The sequence below is a fragment of the Haematobia irritans genome, chromosome 4 (genome assembly GCF_050003625.1).
Source record: "Haematobia irritans isolate KBUSLIRL chromosome 4, ASM5000362v1, whole genome shotgun sequence".
Taxonomy (NCBI): Eukaryota; Metazoa; Arthropoda; class Insecta; order Diptera; family Muscidae; genus Haematobia; species Haematobia irritans.
The window spans coordinates 106,450,819-106,469,607 of NC_134400.1; the positions used below are offsets into that span (position 1 = coordinate 106,450,819).

Consider the following 18,789-nt stretch of genomic DNA (forward strand, 5'->3'; position numbering starts at 1 on the left):
ACTTTCTCATTTAGAAACTTCATCGAACAATTGGTACCCCATAAAGGATTTATATTCTGGGTCGTTAGTCAATGATTTTTAATAGTCATGCAACAATTGGTCCATATCAAACCCTCTAACAACCATGCACAAATTGGTTCATATGGGCCCTGGTTTAAATTCCAGAGTCTTTTGGTATGTGATGTTAATATATGCTTTCGGAAAATTGTCATCAATTATATATAGCCCCCACATAAACCCGTCCCCAGTTTTGATTTCCGGAGCCTCTTGACATATGGTGTACAATGCCAATATATTGCCCCTAATTACCATATATAAATGGGGCTCTCCTTATAAACCGATCAATAATGAGAGTGGCTTACATAGGTATTTACTTTGCCTTTTTATACACTATACCACATATTTGGCTACCAGAAATATTGGTTTTAGACCCCAAAAAAAGTGTGTACCGATCAACTCAGAATTACTTTATGAGTTGATCTGCACCCTCAAAAAAATCGCTTCTGTAACATATTCCCCAAACACATTCTGCTTCAAGCATATATATTTTCAGGATTGGTCCAAACAAAATATTGTTTGTATTATTCAAACATGTATGCCCTATACACTGGCAGAAAAAAATTTTAATGAAAGTTTCTTTGTGTGTATATATTTTTAAGGCGCCAATTGATTACTTCCATTCTTTTACTTGCAGCATACACTCTAGGTCTCTCTTTCTAAACACATATATGTTTATAGGCTACTTCTAAATTAATATATGTTTGCATCCAAACATATTAAATTTACAAAAATGTTGTATCCCAAACATAATAAGTTCTAACATATTAACATATATGTCCCAAACATGTTGGGTTTCACAATTTGAAATTCAGGTAAATCGAATTTTGAAATTCAGGTAAATCGGATTTTGAAACTCAGGTAAATCGGATAAAAATTGCTGTGTCTAGAAGCCCAAGAAGTCAAATCGGGAGATCGGGCTATATGGGGGCTATACAAAACCGTGGACCAATACACATCCTATTCGGCTCACTTATTTGTGAACCCAAGATACCTCTCGATTTTGAATTTCAGGCAGATCGGATAAAAGTTCGGATGTTTAGACGCTCAAGAAATTAAATCGGGAGAAAAGGCTATATGGAGGCTAAACTAAACCTTGGACCGATACACACTATATTCCGCACTCCTTTTTATGGACCAAAAATACCACCAGATTTCCAGTTTCTGGCAAATCGAATAAAAACTAGGTTTCTAGAAGTCCAAGAAGTAAAATTGGGAGATCAGTCTATAAGGGGGCTATATCAAAACATGGACCGATTCCTACGATTTTCGACGCACCTATTTGTGGTCCTAAAATACCACTAGATTTCCAATTTCAGGCAAATCGAATAAAAACTACGGTTTCTAGAAGCCCAAAAAAAATCTGGAGATCGGTCTATATAGGGGCTGTACCTATTTGTGGTCCTAAAATACCTCTAGGTTTCCAATTTAAGGCAAATCAAATAAAACCTACGATTTCTAAAAGCCCAATACTCCAAACCGGAGGAACGGTTTATATGGGAGCTATATCAAAACCTGGACCGATATAGCCCATCTTCGAACTTGGCCTGCATGCAGACTATAGACGAATTTGTGCCAAATTTCAGGACGATAGCGCCATTAATAGAGATTGATTACAGCAGACAGACAGATGGCCAGACAGACATGCTTATATCGTCTTACAATTTCTCCCTCATCAAGAATTTATATACTTTATAAAGTCGGATCTATATTTCGGAATGACAATCTTATTATACCCCTATTACCATTCTATGGTGCACGGACGAAATAGACTGTTTTTCATATGTTTGTGTGTAAAAATGATATGTGTGGAACTCAAATTTTTTAACACAATATTTTTAAGTGCAAGCATATAATGTTCATAAACTAGCATAACATGTTTGGGACATATATGTTAATATGTTAGAGCATATTATGTTTGGGACATAAACTGTTTGTAAATACAAAATGCTTAGATGCAAACATATATTAATTTAGAAATAGCCTATAAACATATATTTAGAAATAGCCTATAAACATATGTTTAGAAAAAGAGACCAAGTAAAAGAATGGATGTAACCAATTGGCGCCTTAAAAATATATCAACACAAAGAAAATTTCATTAAATTTTTTTTTCTACCAGTGTATGCCCTAAGGTGAAACATAATATGTTTGAACAATACAAACAATATTTTGTTTGGACCAATCCTGAAAATATATATGCTTGAAGCAAAATGTGTTTGGGGTATATGTTACAGAAGCGATTTTTTTTGAGGGTGTGGTGGGTATATAAAATAGATGAAGCTTCTTCTACTTTATGGTTAGTTCAGCGACGAAGCAAATTTTTGGCTCAATGGGGGTACGTAAATAAGCAGAATAGTCCAATTTTGAGTGAAGTTAAGCCCGAAGCATTGCAAAAGCTACCATTGCATCCAGAAAACTCATATTTTGGTCCCGTTTAGGAACTGGTGGTATCATTGGGCCGTTCTTCTGCAAAGATGATGTGAATCGTAACGTGACTGCGAATGGTGAGAGCTACTGTGAGTTGTATTTGTACAGATATTTCAGTTCAAAAGTACACATCATGTGCTCGATTTTGCACGCTACTGTATATACCCAGCGAAGAAACAATGCGTCGCCAAAAAAGTAGTGAAAATGTTTTTTTTTTTCGATCCGGAAATGGAGCAAAATTAGCGCAGAAGCAATGAATTTATCATGGGCTTTTTCGTAGGACGGATGTTCACCATTTCGACAATCTGAATTTGCATCACTTCTTAAGATGTGATCCGAATTCAGTGTTTTGAATGTGAATAAAAAAAATTTTGTGATATTGTGCCAAATAAATATTTTTTATAATTTTTAGTGCATTCCAACGGTTGTCTAAAACCCTTGACCTGAAATATTTTCAACCAAAAATTTTCAATTTTTCTAGAATAATTTTTTTTTCTTAAATAATTTGTACCATTTTAATGTATGAAAAATCGCGAGTTATAAAAAAAAAATTAAAAGAATTTCCTATGTAGTTCAAATAAGAAGTACTTTTGGGAGTACATTTTTATACCCACCACCATTGAATGATGATGTACACATCGAAATATCGATTTCCGACTATAAGTATATATATATATAAATATATATATATATATATATATATATATATATATATATATATATATATATATATATATATATATATATATATATATATATATATATATATATATATATATATATATATATATATATATATAAAGGGTGATTTGTTAAGAGCTTGATAACTTTTTTTTTAAAATTTGCAAAATCTCATCGGTTCTTTATTTGAAACGTTAGATTGGTCCATGACATTTACTTTTTGAAGATAATTTCATTTAAATGTTGACCGCGGCTGCGTCTTAGGTGGTCCATTCGGAAAGTCCAATTTTGGGCAACTTTTTCGAGCATTTCGGCCGGAATAGCCCGAATTTCTTCGGAAATGTTGTCTTCCAAAGCTGGAATAGTTGCTGGCTTATTTCTGTAGACTTTAGACTTGACGTAGCCCCACAAAAAATAGTCTAAAGGCGTCAAATCGCATGATCTTGGTGGCCAACTTACCGGTCCATTTCTTGAGATGAATTGTTCTCCGAAGTTTTCCCTCAAAATGGCCATAGAATCGCGAGCTGTGTGGCATGTAGCGCCATCTTGTTGAAACCACATGTCAACCAAGTTCAGTTCTTCCATTTTTGGCAACAAAAAGTTTGTTAGCATCGAACGATAGCGATCGCCATTCACCGTAACGTTGCGTCCAACAGCATCTTTGAAAAAATACGGTCCAATGATTCCACCAGCGTACAAACCACACCAAACAGTGCATTTTTCGGAATGCATGGGCAGTTCTTGAACGGCTTCTGGTTGCTCTTCACTCCAAATGCGGCAATTTTGCTTATTTACGTAGCCATTCAACCAGAAATGAGCCTCATCGCTGAACAAAATTTGTCGATAAAAAAGCGGATTTTCTGCCAACTTTTCTAGGGCCCATTCACTGAAAATTCGACGTTGTGGCTCGTTAGTAAGTCTATTCATGATGAAATGTCAAAGCATACTGAGCATCTTTCTCTTTGACACCATGTCTGAAATCCCACGTGATCTGTCAAATACTAATGCATGAAAATCCTAACCTCAAAAGAATCACCCTTTATATGCTTTGATATAACATCCATATAGTCCGATCTCCCGATTTTATTTCATGGGCTTCTAGAAACTGTATTTACTATCCAATTTGCCTGATATTGGAAATCTAAAGGTATTGGCTTACATTGGAAATCTAGAGGTATTTTAACACCATAAAGAGGTGTGCCAAAAATGGTGAGTATCGGTCCATGTTTTGGTATAGCCCCCATATAGACCGATCACTTGATTTTACTTCTTGGGCTTCTAGAAACTGTATTTACTATCCAATTTGGCTGATATTGGAAATCTAAAGGTATTTTAGGACCATGAAGAGGATTGGCAAAAATGATAAGTATCGGTCATTGTTTTGGTATAGTCCCCATATAGACCGATCTCCCGATTTTATTTCTTGGGCTTCTACAAACTGTATTTACTATCCGATTTGGCTCATATTGGAAATCTAGAGGTATTTTAGGACCATGAAGAGGAGTGCCAAAAATGGCGAATTCGGTCCATGTTTTGGTATAGCCCCCAGATAGACCTATCTCCCGATTTTATTTCTTGGGCTTCTAGAAACTGTATTTTTTATCAGATTTGGCTGATATTGGAAATCTAGAGGTATTTTAGGGCCATAAAAAGGTGTGCGGAAAATTGTGAATATAGGTCCATGTTCTGATAAAGCTCCTATGTAGACCGATCTCTAGATTTTACTTCTTGGGCTTATAGAAACCGTAGCTTTTATCCAATTTGCCTGAAATTGGAAATCTAGAGGAAAATCTACAGATTTTAGATTTCAAATCAAGGCGTAATTTCATCATTATCTTGCACATTTACAAGAGATGTTAATGATTTCTCTAAAACTGAAACAAAAATGGTTCTTATAAATCCAGAATCTTGTATAGTCTTCATAGGTAAAATCTTTTAATTTATCTTCGGGAAGTGCACTGATTGAACTGCTCTGCATGGGAGAATATCTCTCATCAAACCCTCCTGAAATTTCAAAGGAAACTAAATATAATATTTGATTCGTGGTGGTGGGTATTTAAGATTCGGCCCGGCCGAACTTACTGCTTTATATACTTGTTAAAAGTGCTTTTACAGTTAATTCTTTAGAACAACTTCCAAATTTTTTTCTGGATAGGTTCTGTAGTCGGAAATTGTGTTAGTCTTTGGTGCAAAAAACTATCTGGTATATAGGTTCAAATTTACATAAAAAAAATTCTTAAATATGGACATATTAATATAGAGGTGCGAAGTATCACGAAATTTAGATTTATCTCCCTTACTTATTTTAATAATACTCCCAAATTCTTAGGTTTACTAACTTCATAGGGGTGGTTTAGGATATATGGTCGGTCCAGCTCGACTTTCTATTTTATTCACTTGTTTTTTTTTAGTTTTTGCTGATGAAATGAAATTGAATTAAAAAATGCACCAAACGGACAACCTTTGGGTTAGCCGTTTTTCAGGCATTTCATTTCTTTCAGTGTGTACAGGAGAATTTCATCGATGTGTAACAAAGCCATTGTAAAATAAATGTTCCCAATGCCATAGCCACAATGTACACAGGCATCCTAACTAAGAGAGAATGATGGTGTCATGGCATCTTGTTTGCTAAAGCTCTGCCCTAGAGACACACTCGCATACAGTCACACTTTCTGGGTCCACTTGTTACTAACAATGTCCTTATAATAACAACAACAATGAACTGTGTGAATACAGTGGTTAATACGCAAACAATCGGAAACCACCACAAAGCTACCTGACAATCCTCCATCCTTGACAAATAAAGGCCAGTGTGTAATCGATTATTGAAATCAAAGAGTCCCTAATGATCATTATCGGTAACTTGAAGTTTATTTCACTTTCGTCCTTTATTAGGAGTGAATAGCTTTAGTTTTGGCAATCACTAAAGCAGCTCATCTTGTTTTATTCGAAAATTTCATCAACAATAGCAATGAAAGATAACTGGTGTTATTCTATTATCATAATCGAGTTTCAATGACTTTACGAGTATAGATAGCCAACTTTGAAAAATGAAATTATATGAGTTAGTGTTGTTGTTCTGAAAAGGATATCAAAATCTTAATATTCAATTTTGTCGGATATTCAAATGCTTTGTCAGAAATCTAAACAATTTTACTATAAATTGTAATGAGCCAGTTTTATGTTAGGTACAAAGGGATATGCGTTTTATTCCACTGATTCTCGTAGAGTATTTCATTACCATCTATTTGACAATTTTTAGTGTCTACAAGACCGTGGATATTTAACATAAGCACCATTATAGGTATGGACTTGATATGATAAAATATTCCAAATGTATCAACTTCCATTGTAGGGGTGTTTAAAAAAACAAGTCTGAAAGCGGGCGACATGAAGACAATAGTTTTATCTCTACACAAAAAAACAAGTACATACGCAGTAAGTTCGGCCGGGCCGAATCTTAAATACCCACCACCATGAATCAAATATAATAGTTTACTTTGAAAACTCTTCGTCGTAGCGGGATACTTGATAATATATAGAAATTTAGGGGGTTTGATGACAAATCTTCTCAGTCAGTTCAAGCAGTACGCTTCCCGAAGAAAAAATTTAAAGATTCTATATAAAGGGTGATTTGTTAAGAGCTTGATAACTTAAAAAAAAAAAAAAAACGCATAAAATTTGCAAAATCTCATCGGTTCTTTATTTGAAACGTTAGATTGGTCCATGACATTTACTTTTTGAAGATAATTTCATTTAAATGTTGACCGCGGCTGCGTCTTAGGTGGTCCATTCGGAAAGTCCAATTTTGGGCAACTTTTTCGAGCATTTCGGCCGGAATAGCCCGAATTTCTTCGGAAATGTTGTCTTCCAAAGCTGGAATAGTTGCTGGCTTATTTCTGTAGACTTTAGACTTGACGTAGCCCCACAAAAAATAGTCTAAAGGCGTCAAATCGCATGATCTTGGTGGCCAACTTACCGGTCCATTTCTTGAGATGAATTGTTCTCCGAAGTTTTCCCTCAAAATGGCCATAGAATCGCGAGCTGTGTGGCATGTAGCGCCATCTTGTTGAAACCACATGTCAACCAAGTTCAGTTCTTCCATTTTTGGCAACAAAAAGTTTGTTAGCATCGAACGATAGCGATCGCCATTCACCGTAACGTTGCGTCCAACAGCATCTTTGAAAAAATACGGTCCAATGATTCCACCAGCGTACAAACCACACCAAACAGTGCATTTTTCGGGATGCATGGGCAGTTCTTGAACGGCTTCTGGTTGCTCTTCACTCCAAATGCGGCAATTTTGCTTATTTACGTAGCCATTCAACCAGAAATGAGCCTCATCGCTGAACAAAATTTGTCGATAAACACATTTCGAACCGAACACTGATTTTGGTAATAAAATTCAATGATTTGCAAGCGTTGCTCGTTAGTAAGTCTATTCATGATGAAATGTCAAAGCATACTGAGCATCTTTCTCTTTGACACCATGTCTGAAATCCCACGTGATCTGTCAAATACTAATGCATGAAAATCCTAACCTCAAAAGAATCACCCTTTATATAAAGACTAGATAAGATTCTGGATTTATGAGAACCAATTTTGTTTGAGTTTTAGAGAAATCATAAACATATCGTGTATATGATGAAATAACACCTTCATTTGAAATCTTAAATCTGTAGATTTTTTCCGCCATTATTTAAATGAATACGATGAGTAAAATCTGGAAATTTTATTTTCAGTTTCAGGCAATTTTCATGATCAGTTCTCCTGCTATTTATACCCTGAAAGAAGTGTTTTCTTTTCTGAGGAACGAAATTTTAGGCAAGCAAAGTTTTCTCTTGACACAAATTTTAGAGACAATCGTTGAATCGCTTATCAAAAATTCGAATTAATTTGCTCTAAACGAAAATGCTTTATACGAAAGGGGAATTTCGTTTGTCTAAAATTTCATTCAGCAGGAAAATATTTTTTCTTTGGGTGTACCCTTAAGAGGTTAAATCGGTCTATATCGATGCCTTACCAAATGGACCGGTAAAAATAAATGCGATATAGATTTTTGAGGGTCTAAAATTCCAGTATATTTACATTTTTGTGCAAATCGGATAAAAACTACTGTTCATAGAAGCCCAAGCAGTTAAATGTGGAGATCCGTCTATATAGAAGCTATACTAAAACATGGGTCGACACACACCATATTCGGCTGACATATTTGCGGTCAGTAGGATTCCAGAAGTCCTAGAAATAAATTCAGGAGTTAGGTCTATATGGGGGCTATACGAAAACATGGACCAATACTCACCATCACTTAATGTTCCTCAAATACCTCTAGAATTCCAATTTCACACGAAATAGGTTAAAACTACGAATTCTAGAAGTCCAAGAAGTAAAATTGGGAGATCAGTCTATATAGGGGATATACCAAAACATGGCCCGATACGGACCATTTACGACACACATTTTTATGGTCCTAAGATACCTCTAGATTTCTAATTTCCGGCAAATTTGGTAAAAAACTACGGATTCTAGAAGCCCAAGACATAAAGTCGGGAGATCGCTCTATATGGGGGCTATACCAAATCATGGACCGATAGGCACCATTTGGACACACCTATTTGTGATCTTAAAGTATCTTTAGATTTTCAATTTCAATCAAATCGGCTAGAAAATATAGTCTCTAGACGCCCAAGAAGTAAAATCGGTATGTGTAGGTAAGTCTACAAATAATTACGAATCGATATCGAATTTTTCACGGTACGTAGGGAGCCAGAATTGAGAGATGGGGGTCGCTTATATGGGGGCTATATACAATTATGAATTTGATATGGACCAATTTTTGTGTGATTGGAGATCGAATTATCTGAGGGCTATATATAACTTTAGACCGATATGGACCTAGTTAGGCATGGTTGTTAACGGCAATATACTAGTACAATGTACCAAGAGGCTCCAAAACCAAATCTCGGGATCGGTTTATATGGGGGCTATATATGGTTGTTAAATATCATAAATATACTACCACCACGTACCAAATTTCAACCAGATCGGATGAATTTTGCTTCTCCAAAAGGCACCGGACTGATATGAACTGATATGAAACATGGTTGTCGGATACCATATACTAACATCACGTACCAAATTTCAACCGAATCGGATGAATTTTGCTCTTCCAAGGGGCTCCGGAGGTCAAATCTGGGGATCGGTTTATATGTGGGCTATATATAATTATGGACCGATTTCGACCAATTTTTGCATGGGTGTTTGACGCCATATATTAACACCACGTACCAAATATCGACTGAATCAGATGAATTTTGGTCTTCCAAGAGGCTCCACAAGCCAAATCGGGGGATCGGTTTATATGGAGGTTATATATAATTATTGACCGATGTGAACCAATTTTTGCATAGTTGTTACATACAACATACTAACACCATGTACGAAATTTCAGTCGGATCGGATGAAATTTGCTTCTCTTAGAGGCTCCGCAAGACAAATCGGGGGATCGGTTTATTTGGGGGCTATATATAATTGTGGACCGATGTGGACCATTTTTTGCATGGTTGTTAGAGACCATATACCAACACCATGTACCAAATTTCAGCCGGATCGGATGAAATTTGCTTCTCCTTTAGGCTCCGCAAGCCAAATCTGGGGATTGGTTTATATGGGGGCTATATATAATTATGGACCGATGTGGACCATTTTTTGCATGGTTGTTAGAGACCATATACCAACACCATATACCAAATTTCAGCCGGATCGGATGAAATATGCTTCTGTTAGAGGCTCCACAAACCAAATCTGAGGGTCCCTTTATATGGGGGCTATACGTAAAAGTGGACCGATATGGCCCATTTTCAATACCATCCGACCTACATCGATAACAACTACTTGTGCCAAGTTTCAAGTCGATAGCTTGTTTTGTTCGGAAATTAGCGTGATTTCAACAGACGGACGAACGGACGGACGGACATGCTTAGATCGACTCAGATTAGCAATATTTCGATGTGTTACAAACGGAATGACACAGTTAATATACCCCCATCCTATGATGGAGGGTATAATAATAAGACTGGTGACGCACACATCGCTGAGAATATGTACGAAAGAAAGAAATACCGTTAGAACAAAATGAGTAATAGCACACGTGTATTATAGCAAGCAAAGAGCTCACTCATGAGAGAATACAAAAAAGCATTTATTTGTTGGTTTCTTAAATGTGTTTGTTGTACGAGATCTTTCTTTATATAAATTCTTTGTTTATTTGTATGTTCCGGGCAAACTCGGAAAGGACTGAACCGATTTACTTGAAAATTGTAGAGAACGTAAAGAGTGATCTTGTAGTGAAAATAGGGTGAAAATGGTCGCGGAGGGGGCCTGCCCCTGCCCGACTTTTTAGAAATTGGACCAAAGTTCTCAGATTTGCTTGAAAATTTCAGGACTACTAGACAAAGATCCACCTCTGCATTTTGTCGAGCAGGGGGACTTCCCCTTCACCCGACATTTTTAAGTAAGGGGAAAAAATAAACTACGCGATCTCCTCTTAACCGACATTTTGAATCTTGGAGAACATTTCCTTGATTTTCTGGAAATTTCAGGGAAGTTTAAGGTTGTCTCTGAACGACAAATGCCTAATTTTTTTTCGATATTTGATCGGGGAAGGGATTGTCCTTTTCATAAACCAATAAAGCAAAATCTAAACTATTCCGATGTACTTGAAGTTTACAGGGAATAACATTGTTGTTAAAACACAATATTTTTGCTGCTTATTAATAAACGCAAACAAATGACATTTTTGTTGCAGACACCAATAAATTTGTTACAGATCATAAATAGACGACGTTCAACAAACCATATACAAACCCAGCAAAAAAAGTGTCGCCCAAAAAGTAGTGAAAATGTTCTTTTTGGATCCGGAATCGGTGTAAAATTGGCGCAGAAGCGGTGAATTTAACATGGGCTTGCCATAGGACGGATGTCCACCACTTCAACAGCACTGTTGCACTGAATTTTCATCACTTCTTAAGTTGTGATGCGAATTCAAAGTTTTGGATGTGAATTAAGAAATTTTGCGATATTTATACCCTTCACCACTACTGTGGTACAGGGTATAATAAGTTTGTGCATTTGTATGTAACGCCAAAAAGGAAAAGTCGGAGACCCATCGTTTAGTATACCGATCGTCTTAGAATTGAATTCTGAGTCGATTTAGCGATGTCCGTCTGTCTATCTGTCTGTCTGTCTGTCTGTATGTCCGTCTGTCTGTCTGTTGGTGAATTTTTGTGTGCAAAGTACAGCTCGCAGTTTTAGTCCGACTGTCCTAAAATTTGGTATAGGGTCCTGTTTCAGCTCAAAGACGATCCCTATTGATTTTGGAAAAAATCGGTTTAGATTTAGATATAGCTGCCATATATATTTTTCACCGATCTGGTCATAATTGGCGTGTATATCAACCGATCTTCCTCAAATTCCGTACATCCGAATATTTTATGAGTCTCGAAAAACTTGCAGAATATCAGCCAAATAGGTTCAGATTTAGATATAGCTCCCATATATAGCTTTCGCCCGATTTACACTCATTTGCCCACAGAGGCCAATTTTTTGCTCCGATTTAGTTGAAATTTTGCACAGGGAGTAGAATTAGCATTGTAGCTATGCGTGTCAAATTTTGTTGAAATCGGCTCAGATTTGGATATATCTCCCATATATAGCTTTCGCCCGATTTACACTCATTTGCCCACAGAGGCCAATTTTTCACTCCGATTTAGTTGAAATTTTGCACAGGGAGTAGAATTAGCAATGTAACTATGCCTGCCGAATTTGGTTGAAATCGGTTCAGATTTGGATATATCTCCCATATATAGCTTTCGCCCGATTCACACTCATATGACCACAGAGGCCAATTTTTAACTCCCATTTAGTTGAAATTTTGCACAGGAAGTAGAATTAGCATTGTAACTATGCGTGCTAAATTTGGTTGAAATCGGTTCAGATTTGGATATATCTCCCATATATAGCTTTCGCCCGATTTACACTCAAATGACCACAGAGGCCAATTTTTAACTCCGATTTAGTTGAAATTTTGCACAGAGAGTAGAATTAGCATTGTTGCTATGCGTGCCAAATTGGGTTGAAATCGGTTCAGATTTAGATATAGCTCCCATATATATGTTTTTCTGATTTCGACAAAAATGGTCAAAATACCAACAATTTCCTTGTAAAATCGCCACCGCTTAGTCGAAAAGTTGTAAAAATGACTCTAATTTTTCTAAACTTCTAATACATATATATTGAGCGATAAATCATAAATAAACTTTTGCAAAGTTTCCTTAAAATTGCTTCAGATTTAAATGTTTCCCATATTTTTTTACAAACATTGTGTTCCACCCTAGTGCATTAGCCGACTTAAATTTTGAGTCTATAGATTTTGTAGAAGTCTATCTAAGTCGGTCCAGATCGAGTGATATTTAAATGTATGTATTTGGGACAAACCTTTATATATAGCCCCCACATTTGACGGATGTGATATGGTATCGAAAATTTAGATCTACAAAGTGGTGCAGGGTATAATATAGTCGGCCCCGCCCGACTTTAGACTTTCCTTACTTGTTTGACAAATAAATAAATTTTAAAATTTAATGCATTCTAAAGTTTGTAACGTTTGACATCAAATATTTTAAAAAACTCGCAAGTTTTCTAGAAAGGATTTAGCATTTTTCGGCAAAATTTAAATAATTTGTATCATTTTATTAATTCTTGGTAAATTTTTAACCAATTTGAAATATAACAATTTTGTGGGGTATCAATGGCGCAAGATTGGGGAAACCCCGCATTTCCATATTTAAGAACATTAATGGGTACATGGTTATGGGAGTTTTATCACAATCTGAACAGAAATGTCTGATATTAAGTTCTATAGTTGATTCTGAACCTACAGAGTTAGTATGCCACTAATATTGAGTCCATTATTAAACAAGTGAGTAAAGTAGAAAGTCGGGCGGTGCCGACTATATCATACCCTAAACCACCCCTACTGAATTAGTAAACATTGTTTGTGGGGTATCATTGATATAATTTTTGGGGAAAACCCGCATTTCCATATTTAAGAATGGGTGTTTAATCACAATCTGAACAGAACTGAACAGATTCTGAACCTACAGAGTTAGTTTGCCACTAATATTGAGTCCATTATTAAATAAACGCAATCTGACTCCATTTATCGAATTGGGACGACACATATATATGGGAGCTATATCTAAATTTGTTCCGATTTTTTTCCAAATTCAATAGCGTTCGTCTCTGTACCAAAAAACCGCCACATACCAAATTTAATCAAAATCGGTTAATAATTGCGACCGGAATCCTGCGAACAACAAATACATGGATGGACGGACGGACGGACACCAAGGGCTAGATCGACTCAGGAGTTGATTCTGAGTCGATCGGTATATATTTTATGGGGTCTAAAATCAATATTTCACATTTTTTGACAGATCAAAGTTATACCCTAACTACTATTGTGCTAAATTTGAGTAACATCGGTTAATAAATGAGACCACTATGGTCAAAAATATGGTTATAAGAGACAAATTTTTGAAAATCGGGCGCTACATATATATGGGAGCTATATCTAAATCGGAACCGATTTAGATGATATTTTGCACATATAGTCAGTATTTAGAACTTTAGAGTAAGCCAAATTTGAGTAAAATCGGTTTATAAATAAGGGTTTTATGGCAAAATTTGTGAAAATCGGGCGATACATATATATGGGAGCTATAGCCAAATCTGAACCGATTTCGATGATTTTGTGCACATATAGTGAGTGCTATAGAAAATTAAATTTGGCCAACTTTGATTCAGATCGGTTTATAAATAAGGGACGTATGGCCAAATTTGGGAAAATCGGGCGATACATATATATGAGAGCTATATCTAAATCTGAAACGATTTCGATGAAATTTTGCAGACTTAAAATGTGATGAAAAAGTTTACTATGTTCAAAACTTGATGACGATCGGTTTGTAAAAAAGCGCAACGTGACTCCATTTGTCGAAATATATATGGCAGCTATATCTAAATTTGATCCGATTTCTTCAAAATTCAATAGCGTTCGTCCTTGTGCCCAAAAAAATCCATATACCAAATTTCATCGACCGACCGGAATCCTGTGAACAACAAATACATGGACAGACGGACACCAAGAGCTAGATCGACTCAGGAGGTGATTCTGAGTCGATCGGTATATATTTTATGGGGTCTAAAATCGATATTTCTCGTAGGCACATTTTTTGGCCGATCAAACTTGTTATACCCTGACCACTATGTGGTTTAGGGTATAAAAACGATTTATAAAAAAATTTTCTCAAATGAACATCTTGTGCAGTTAAAATAAAGAGCTTCTTTGGATGAAATTTTTTGGAAGTGCTTTTAAAGTTGTGCCTTTAGAAGAACTACCAAATTTTTTGCTGGGAATATTTTCGTTCAATTTGCAAAGTATTTGTCGAGGGTTGAACGTAACGTTCAACAAGAAATATTCTGTAATGTTTGGTGCTCAACAAATTACTTACAAATTAGGTTGTTGAGAACACAAATTATTTGTTGCCTTCTGATGGCAATGATTGTTAACAACTTATTTGTAATAATTGTTATTAAAATTACAAATTAATTTGCTGCAGGAAAATGAACAAATTTTGTCGTTGGTTTTCCAAAAAAAAAGGTTATTTCATTTCATTTCATTTATTTATTTACTTTCATAATCCAGAAGCCTCATTCGGCCAAATTGATTACATTGCATACAAAACATGAGACTTACAAATATCCTAATTTCTATTAAAATATAATTCAAATTCTATTTAATTACATTTAATGTCTTGAATATATATACATATATTTTTAAATAAACTTAAATATGAACACGAACATGATATTAAAGTATTATTAAATAATGATTAGCACGCGAGATTCAGAAATAGGGCTAGAGATAAGAGTTTATAAGTTCTTTGAATTTACTACATGACCACGAAAACTCTCTGTGTTCATAATTTATACGGTTGTTCCAGATTCGTATAGCTCGAATTTGGAACGAACGTTGCATAGCTAGAGTGCGAAATGGTGGAACAATCAAAGAGCGTGTCCTCTGTGAGCTGCCGAATTCAAAATAGGACACTAAGTACTGAAGTCTTCTAAACTTCATTATTCTATAAAAAAGCAGTATTGTCCTAAGATCAATGAAATTCTCAAATGTATTACCCAAAAACTCAATTAAAAATGGCGAAATATGTGTAAAAATACCTAGATTATAGACATATCTAACGATGCGATTCATACAAGTTCTTAGTCGAGTAAGATTAGTAAAATTCGTACCCGAGTATACTTCAATACCATATGTTATATGCGACAACAAGAGTGACTTAGCAATATGTTTCCTTACGCTCAAAGGAAGAAAAGCACCTGTATTATATACCTTACGCAGTAGAAACGTGACTTTTGCCGTAACCATGCCAATATGTTGGTCAAAGTTAAGTTTCTCGTCAATTACAAATCCCAAGACCTTAATAGCGGTAACATTCTGGATGGCAATGCTGTTGACAGTGAAATTTATTTGCCTATCCCGGCCGGTGTTAAATGTTATACATTTCGACTTCGCAGAGTTCAACGTTATAAAATTTCGGTTGCACCATCCTCCTATTATATCCAATTCGGTATTAACGTTACCATTGAAATTAAACCCTGGAGCTGTTCTATCATTTGCAATCAACTGCAGATCGTCTGCATACAGGTGAGGTTCCATAAAGTGAATATTTTCAAAAATATCATTCATGTATATAGAAAATAGCAGAGGTCCAAGAATGGAACCCTGCGGAACTCCTCTATGTACTCTTCGTGTAGAAGAAGAACTATTATTGTTCCAAATATATTGAGTTCTCCCAGTAAGAAAGGATTCAATCAGCCGACATGCTCCGAAAGAAAACTTGTATCTCTAACTTGTATTGAGTCGAAAGCTCTACTAAAATCTAAGCTAACCAATGCAACACGTCTCCCTTCATCCATATTCTTCCTTATACTATCAACGGTATTCACCATCATCGTGGTCGTACTGTGGCCCTTCCTGAACCCAGATTGGTTGCCGTTCAGAAAAGCCTTTTGTGCGAAGTAGTCTGAAATTTGTTCATTTACCAAGATCTCAAGAACTTTCGACAAGGCTGGTAGTATACTTATTGGTCGGTAATCTGAATTATCCTTCGGGCATTTAACTTTAGGAATAGGAATAACTCTGGTCTGGTCTCAATCTTATTTTTATCTGTGTATATAAATACAAATTTAGTGTATTTTCGTAATCAATAAATCAATAAATAAAACTACTGGACTGAATTTGACCAAATGTTATATGCATGCTCTCTCTCTAGGGACCGTGATGAGTGTCCGACCACCATAGAATGGTGGCGGAGGTATAATAAATTTGTCATTCCGTTTGTACCACATCGAAATATCGATTTCCGACTATATAAAGCTATATATTCTTGATCAGGGAGAAATTCTAAGACGATATAGCCATGTCCGTCTGTCTGTTGTAATCACGCTACAGTAATGAAGTAATCGTGCTGAAATTTTGCACAGACTCGACTTTTGTCTGCAGGCAGGTCAAATTAGAAGATGGGCTATATCGGTCCAGGTTTTGATATAGTCCCCATATAAACCGACATCCCGATTTGTTGGTCTTGGGATTCTAGGTGCATAAATAAGTGGTATTTCGGGTACATAAATAAGTGTGACGAAGATGGTGTATATCTCCCGATTTGACTTCTTAAGCGTTTAGCCACCGCAGTTTTTATCCGATTGGTGTGAAATTCAAAATCCAGAGGTATTTTGGGTCCATAATTAGGGGTTCCGAATATGCTGTGATTCGGTGAACGATTTAGTATAGCCCCCATATAGATCGATCTCCCGATTTGACTTCATAAACTTCTAGATACCGCAATTTTTATCCGATTTGCCTGAAAGTGGAAACTGGAGGTGTTTTAAGTTCACACATAAGTATGCCGAATATGGTGTATATCGGCCCATATTTTGGTATAGCCCCCATATATACCTTTATATATAGCACCCAAAAATCGGAAGGCTTTGAGGTGATATCAAGAATTTTGATGAGGAAAAAAGATGAAAACACGAATAAATGAGCACTTGTTTCATAGAACGAAGTACGCAAAACTAAAATTTAAAAGAAAATTGTGTCTTTAACGTAGTCTTACTTCAATTCTCAACTTCTTTGACTCGGAATCAGTACCAAGAGCATTAGTGCAGTATGGGTTTTCAGTGCACTTACAAATAAATCTACTAATATACAAATTTCTTCTTCGGACTACTGTTCGTTTGCTCTAGCCCTCATTGGGATTTAAATGCCACATATAAATAAATTCAATGTAAATCTAAGGACTTTATACTTTTACTTTTAAAAGATGTCTGGGAGTTTTCAAATGGTGATGAATGTAATGCAACGACTTAAGATGAAGCATGAAGCAGGCGAATTCATGGTTGTGTGAGGACTTAACCAAATCGTAAAAGACATTAAAATGAAACATACCACTTCCATCTGTTTGATATAGTTGGCGGGCACATTCCCGGATTGTATGATGGGTCGTCCTCGGTTGAAGACAGCACAGATTACTAAACCTAAGGAAAACATGTCACTAAGAAGACTACATTTCGAATGTAATTGAGTTTCAGGTGCTGTATATTAGCCAGCCAATGCAGGACACAGAAAAGTAGAGTAGAGTGATTTTAGAGATGGGTATGAAAGAAAATTTTAAAGGAAGAAAAAGAGAGAGAGAAAATAAAGAAAACATGTTAGTGTGTTTACATATTCCAAGGGCAAGTGTTTGCACAATAACAAGACGTCAACAACTGTTGACATCCAAAGTTTTGGTGGTCTTAGGTTATTGGCTGGTGGTTGGTAGCTACAATCTTTGAAAACTTTTCCATTTCACCATTTGTTGCCAAGGTTTGGCCTTTGAAATTTACTTACGCATAAAATCCAAATTTGGCTGAGCCATTTTTGATATGCGAGTTGTCCATGGTTGACATGTCACAAAGTCATTTATATCAGTCTCATTCATTCTTTCTGCAATGAAAAGTATTTTCATTAAAATATTATTAATATTTTGTATTTGATAAGGGTTCTATTTCGATGTAAATATATATTTTTTTGTTTACCAGCAAATACTGACCTAAAAATTCTAAGCCACCTAATTTCCAGGTACCCCTTTTTGTTATAAATATTGATGCGGGACATATATTGCGATGTATGACATGTCCTGAATAATGCAAAAATGTAATTGCCTCCACTAACTGAAATTGTTGGGAAAAGTAAAAGATGTAATGATTACACATAAAATGCATCTTGACATGATACCTCTGGTGTAATGGGGTCACTTTTTATTATTGTCAAGAAACTCACCTGTAAAAAGCCACACTTTAATTCGATATCCAAAAATGTATACTCCTTGGCATGTGCTGGCCTCTGTGGCATAGACGGTGAACTGGGTGGTACATTTTGATTGCCTCCAGAATTTGTCTGCATTACATTTTCATATGTTTTAGATTCCTAAAGGAAATTAA

The 18,789-nt window shown here is 35.8% G+C and overlaps 1 protein-coding gene across 1 annotated transcript in view; it reads right to left on the reverse strand.

Moving 5' to 3' along the window:
• bma (SCY1-like protein bma) overlaps positions 1-18,789 on the reverse strand; it is a 327,192-nt gene that overhangs the window by 267,442 nt on the left and 40,961 nt on the right. The window contains exons 4-7 of the mRNA XM_075306514.1: positions 18,629-18,775; positions 18,399-18,519; positions 18,197-18,292; positions 17,756-17,901 (exon numbers count right to left, since the gene is read on the reverse strand). Coding sequence (XP_075162629.1) covers positions 17,756-17,901; positions 18,197-18,292; positions 18,399-18,519; positions 18,629-18,775 — 510 coding nt within the window. The remainder of the gene's footprint in view (positions 1-17,755; positions 17,902-18,196; positions 18,293-18,398; positions 18,520-18,628; positions 18,776-18,789) is intronic.